This window comes from Colossoma macropomum, unplaced genomic scaffold, assembly GCF_904425465.1.
Source record: "Colossoma macropomum unplaced genomic scaffold, Colossoma_macropomum, whole genome shotgun sequence".
Taxonomy (NCBI): domain Eukaryota; kingdom Metazoa; phylum Chordata; class Actinopteri; order Characiformes; family Serrasalmidae; genus Colossoma; species Colossoma macropomum.
Window position 1 is genome coordinate 22,879,506 of NW_023494798.1, and position 6,419 is coordinate 22,885,924.

Consider the following 6,419-nt stretch of genomic DNA (forward strand, 5'->3'; position numbering starts at 1 on the left):
TATTTTGATGTTAATTATTTTAGTTATTTATTTATTTTAATTCTGCTTTTTTTAATTCCCTTTTGTTTATCTGAACACCCTGTGCACTACATGGCTGATTGATGGTAATTACACAGTTATAGATAGGGTATATGTGGGTCAGTCCACGCTGCTTTCTGTTCAGTAAGACGAGTAAGACACCGGGGCATTGCAGGAATCCTGACTGAAGGAAGTGACGAGCTGAACTGGGTTGGGTTTTGTGAAGTTTTGTTCCTCCCACCTTTGTTCCTCAAATAAAGTTGAGAGTGATTACTGAATGCGCTCAATAGAAGCAGCAGCAGCAGCTCACCTTCACTGATCTGCGGTGCTCCTAAACTACCTCTGCGACAATGGGGAAGATTGAATGGGCGATGTGGGCAAATGAACAAGCCCTGGCGTCTGGACTCAGTAAGTAGTCAAAACGACATTTACTTCAGCACAACTCCGCTAACATTTGTTTGAACGTCTAAATCGACTAGCTAGCGAAAAAGATAATATGGCGAAATACGTTACGATTTATTTACGCTAGAACAAATCTGGCGGCTGATAAGTATGTACACTAAAGTCTGACACGAGAGAGAGACAGAGAGAGAGAGAGAGAGAGAGAGAAAACAAACAAACAAACAAACATACACTTCAACACACGCAGGAAAGTGAGCTATGTGTATGATATTATGCTGAGTGAAAGTTTCAGAGAACTATGTTTTAAGTTAAAGTTAGGTCTGGTTCTCTAATCTTATGATGAAACACAGCAGTGATTCATGTAAACTATTTTTATTCCACTTCCCTGTTTCAGTTTATCTGACCGGTGGCATTGTAGGGGTGGCTGGACAGCTGAAAGGCTGGGAATTCGCCGCTTTTGGGATGTATCCTTTCAAATGAGCTAATATGCAATGATTTAGTTTTGAGCCATCATCTGTGAGCAAAGGCATTTGTCTCCACAACCAGCCTGTGGATCATATGAACTGTTTGAAGCACTAGTCACATCTTCTCTGTAAGACACTAAGATATCTATAGTGCGTATAATACTTCTACAATAATCTATAATATTATGACCTCTTATAATATTCCTAGGGTACTGTTTTATAGTGATCTATGACACTTCTATTATAATTTCACCTCTTATAATATTCCTATGGTACTGTTTTATAGGGATTTATGATACTTCTATAATAATTTCACCTCTTACAATATTCATGTGGTACTGTTTTATAGTGATCTATGACAGTTCCATAATAATTTCTCCCCTTGTAATATTCCTGTCTTACAGTAATCTATAATGTTTGTGTACTATCCTGCAGTAAACAATAGCAATTGTCTGAATTCACCCCATAAGAATTCCTGTACTACTGTATATCAGGGCTGCCCAAAGTGTGGGCTGTAAGAACATATGATTTGTCCTTCCAAAGTTACCCTAACCCCTCCCTGTCAAGTATGAACATAATTTTTATAGTTATGTATAACTATAAATTGTTATTTTGCTTCAAATTTGTGTTTTTGCAATATACTAGTAACAAAATGTAGTATGCAACATTCAAAAAATTGAACCTATCTATTTTTCATATTTGTATTTTATTTTGTCTTTTTTGGCCCTTAGTCCACCACGAACATTGCACTTTAGCACCCAGTAAAAAAGTTTGAGCTCTCCTGCTGTAGATCGTTCTACAATCTAAGGATTGTCTGTTGTTCTAAAGTAAAAGTACAAAAATTAGTTAGTTTATGTAATTTTCATTAAAATGATTTCAACACCAGTGTGCCATTGAAAAGTACATGTTGCCCAGCTATTTAAGTGGCAGGTCTTTCCACATAGTTTGGTGCCCTTGACTTGCACAGAGCTGCAGGTGTGTTTGTGTGTTTGCTTGAGTACCCAAGGAGCAAGAGAGCCAAAGGCACAAGTGTTGAGAGAACGTAAGTACTCCTTTATAGTCAAATCTTTCTGCAAGACTGCCTCTGATCTTTTTTTTTAGATTGTGTCTGTTTTTTTTCTTAGTTTCAGGATATGGACTGCTATTCTGATTGTAACTGCAGTGCATGTCCTGTTGCACCTTAATTTCAGTTGTGATTTCTGCTTTTTTTTTTCCTCTCAGCGGTCAGTACTGCTTCACTGTATGTGTAAAGGCATTTGGGCCCCTGACTAGGAATTACTATGTTCGAGCGTTCCTGCATGCTGCGTGAGTAAATTCACACTCGTGCCTGTACCTTCTCCTTAGACTACATTTTTTGCCTTTGTCTCTTAAAAAGATCAGTATCTAAGCAGACAGACAGGTTACTTTATACTTTTTGTATTGCCTGTTATTACAGTGTCACATAACAGCTGTTATTGCAGTGTTTCTGTGCAGCTGGGAATTTTGCCTTCAAAAAGTGTCTTAAGTTAGTCAGTAAGTTGTGCTGTTTCTTTTTGTTTAACCTACAGGCTGTGTGTCCCAGGGGGTTTTATGCTCGCCACAGTTTTAGGCTGTGTTTGTCTTGGAATGGCCAGCCTCATCTACCTGTCAGTAAGTATTGTATTTGAATTTCTTTCCATTATGCTTCAGGACTGAAGGAGCATGTGATCATAGCTAAAGAAAGGTAACTGAATGCAGCTCACTGTGAAATAAGGAAACTGAAATAAAGAAGTTCTTGTTGTCTGTCAGGAATTTCTGTTCATACACACACACCTCTCTGTAATTTAAGCTTGTCTGCTGTCTGCATTAGTTTTGCTAGAAGTCCTTTTCCTCATCATCCTGACTCATGGTTTATTTATTTTGTAAGTGCCTTCACCCATACTGCCTCTGTCAAACAAACAAAACAAACAAAACAAACAAAAACATGTATCTCTATTATTTTTTTTTTTTTCCACATCATTCAAACATATCAGCTGTCCTTTTACATTGTCTGAACATTTCATGATGAATAGACTAATGTTACAAAATTACTTGGAATAAAATCTGTTTACATTAACTTACATTAGAAGCTTAGAACCTTTTTGCCTTCTCCCCTGTCCTGACCATCTTGGACATGTATTCTTTTGACAATTAAATAATTAATATGAGAACAACAGATACTACATTGTCATCAACCCTCTGCAAAAGATTCTAGAAATTAGTTGGTAGTAAGACACATCTTAAATGCAAGCTATATGTCCTGTAATAAAATGCACCATCCACAGTGATTGCTGGGTATCTTGGCTGAGTTTGTTGTGATATCTTGCAATAGCTGAATGTTACTAAACTATTCAACAGTCTTTTTTTTTTTGGTTGCAACATCTGTGCTTGTCCAGGCTTCAACTGTGTGGAGTGATGGTTTCTGTGGGGAACTACAACTTCTCTAAAATCTTTTTTCACTCTTTCTACCCAGGCAGCCATTCATGGGGAGCACTGGGAGCCGATTCTGCCCAAGAAGGAGCCCATAAAACACGCCACACAGAGCATCAAGCATCCTCCTCAGAACCCCCCACCACGTCCACCCCCAGAACTGCGCAGAAAGAGAACAGACGACCTTGAGTCTGCAGCCTACACTAACCCCATACCTGTGACTGCCAACGAATGCTGATCTGCTAATCCTGACAACTACTGTACAAAGGCGATCATAGCATATAAGGATACTTGCAGGATTGCTCTGTTTACTCTGTTAAAGGAATACTTCAGTGTTTTTTTAGCCTTGTCTGTATCTGCTGCATCTGTGTTGTATGGTTGATTTCCACAGAAAATGGTTTTGAGATGTTTTCCTGTACCTAGAGAAGAAAACGTTGCTTTAGCACCTGCCCTTTGGCTTCTATCATTAGTGTATCAGTGTTTCCTTGTACTGAGTAAAAGAGCAGTTTTCCTGTTCTTTTACTAAGTACAAGGAAACACGTCTATGAAAACCAGCTATATGATATGCATGTAGAAGATGGAGATGAGTTTGAATAACACTGCTGAGTTTCTTTAAAGTGATTGGGATTGAGATGGAAAAGTTTGCTCTGAATTGTAACATTTTTATGTTTCTGTATATATTGTAATGATGTTTGTAAAATGTTCTGTAATAGTAGTTGGTCACGCATTGCCTGGTTCTTCTGAGCATTCTTCTTCTTTCTTTGCACTCGGTAGGACATGCATGTTATTTACCAAGTATGACTGTCCACCCATGAATCTGTGAGTCACTGGAAAACTGGTTTAGACTGAGGAAATGAAGGCAGAAACCCAATTTCATAGATTTTCGATTATTTGCCAGTTGCTTATCCATATGTATTATGTATGTGTATTTACTCTGTCAGTTTGTATAAACAAAAGCATTTTAGTTGCACTTAACTCTGATTGTGTGTAGTATCTACCCAGTTACAGAGAACAAACTGTCTATATATGCTGAATATAGGACAACAAATGTTTAGACTAAGCATAAATCTGGCAATACAGCTTCAATTTGTGAATGTTCTAACAGTGTCAGTGGATAAACTTATTGTAAACAGTTACTGTTGTCTTTGATAATGATTATTTACCTCATGGTGTGTATGTTCATGCTTTTATACTATACTAATAAACTCAGGAAATGATATATGATGGTTTGTTGAATGCAAAATTACAATATCTTCTTCACAAGTTCACAAAGATCAGGTCAACAACTTAAATACTAATTTCAGTTAGGATAATACTGCTCCTTGAGCAGTGTAGCACATTTCAAGTTCTGCTTTTTCTATGCTTTCCTTCTTTCGCCTGCTCAGTTGCAAAACGTGGGGAAATTCTTCGTTCCTATTCTTGCAGCAGTAAATTAAATGACACAAACATAGAAGGTGATGGACAATGATGGTGAAATGCATGTTTCATCTTCAAATATGTAACAAAAGGGAAGTTGTATTTCACTGACCTTCTGTGTCACAAACAGAATCTCAAAAAAGAAAGGTCATCTTCTCGTGGCTACTTTCCTGAGGTAAGAAAAAATCCCTGATTGTTTTCTTTTGTTACCTGGATGACTTTTACATCAGGAATGTGCTGCTTGTGTAAGTGGAACACTGAGGAGGTTATTCTGTGACGTGCTGTAAATTTGGCAAGAACATGGACACACCTTTTACTTCCATACAAGAAGGAAAAATGGACACTTCCTCTAACAGGTTCACACAGAAGGCCCTTTCACATTCAGAGGTTTATCTCAAGAGTTTCAAGTACAGATAGACTACAGCTTTATGTTTTATGAGTCAGTTGACTTTTCTGACTGAAGATGGAAATAAACGTGGTTTCCTCATTTCACTCAGGTGCTCAACCTCTTCCAAGTTAGATCTGTCAAAAAGTTCAGATACAGTCTAGAAATTTGTTTTCTGGAAAGTTTTGGAGGACATACGGTGCTGTGCAGAAGTCAGAGACCACCCTTCATTTATTTGATTTCCATGCAAAACAGCCATTAATTACAAGCTATTCATTTTTCAGTGTCAGGAAAAAATACAGAAATTATTTAACAGGAAATTACACAGAGGCCTCAACAACCAAAGCAACAAAGGTATTTCATACAGCACGTTAACTGCTTTATTAATAACCTACAATACTAGTTTTAGTCACACACTAAAAGTAACATTCAATGAGAGCAACCACTCCCCAGAGACAAACAATATTTTGATAGCTAACTTCCTTTTGTGAGAGGTTTGCACAGGACTTCATCATTCTGACAAAGCACTTTTAACTCAGTGCCTCAAAACTTCATTCGCTCCTATGATACATGAGCTAGTAGAAGGGTTCGTCTTACTTGGTGTAATTCTCCTAAACCTCAATATGAAAAGTAATATCATGTTCAATTTTTCATGTCACGTTTGGCTGACAGATTTCTCAGGCAGTAAAACAGTGACATCCAGTGGTCAAAATCTGACATTTCGCCTAATAATGGAACAATATCTCACGAACCAACTACAAACAGAACAGGTGATCAGGTGAAGTGTTGATTAAAAAGAAACGATGAAAAGCAAGGCTGACCGAACTAACTAATAGCAGCCTGCCAGGCATGCAAAATGAAAATAAAAAGGATCTGGGAAGTTTTTAAATGAACACTTTTCAGCTGAACAGTTATTTCTGAAGAGTTATTTCTGTTAATCTTTTTCATCTTTTTAACAATGAAAAAAATAAACAAAAAAAATGAACAGGTTCGCATTTTTGTTTCATTTACAAATGCGTATACATCACCAAATTATAATATTAACAAAAACAAAGAGATCCGTTACTCATTTTGATACGATATTCAGTTATGCACATGTATCCAATATTGGTAGCTACCCACACTGAAAAGGAAAAGCTGCTTTCATTGCAGAAGAACATCAAAAGGACAGATATTCAGTGAAGTTTTGTAATGCACCTCTTTCATCACAGAAAGGGAAGGAGACGCTTAGATGAAGAAAACTGGAAACCTTCAAAGAGTTGAATGAATCTTCTCTGGCTAATCCTCAGTGCGCGGCAGTGAATCAC

At 37.3% G+C, this 6,419-nt stretch overlaps 1 protein-coding gene across 1 annotated transcript; it reads left to right on the plus strand.

Moving 5' to 3' along the window:
* Positions 1 to 229: 229 nt before the first annotated feature.
* Positions 230 to 4,530, plus strand: LOC118818357 (cytochrome b-245 light chain). Its single transcript, XM_036585595.1, has 6 exons — positions 230 to 426; positions 815 to 884; positions 1,852 to 1,926; positions 2,106 to 2,189; positions 2,432 to 2,513; positions 3,355 to 4,530. Exons 1-6 carry the CDS (start codon positions 369 to 371, stop codon positions 3,547 to 3,549), a joined length of 564 nt encoding a protein of 187 aa, XP_036441488.1. The 5' UTR covers positions 230 to 368; the 3' UTR covers positions 3,550 to 4,530.
* Positions 4,531 to 6,419: the final 1,889 nt, after the last annotated feature.

Bases quoted from the DNA above. Each gene is read 5' to 3' on its own strand.
- LOC118818357 (XM_036585595.1), top strand. From the start codon at position 369: ATGGGGAAGATTGAATGGGCGATGTGGGCAAATGAACAAGCCCTGGCG. The intron at 427-814 runs GTAAGTAGTCAA...TCCCTGTTTCAG, and splicing joins AGCCCTGGCGTCTGGACTCA to TTTATCTGACCGGTGGCATT. The intron at 2,514-3,354 runs GTAAGTATTGTA...CTTTCTACCCAG, and splicing joins CCAGCCTCATCTACCTGTCA to GCAGCCATTCATGGGGAGCA.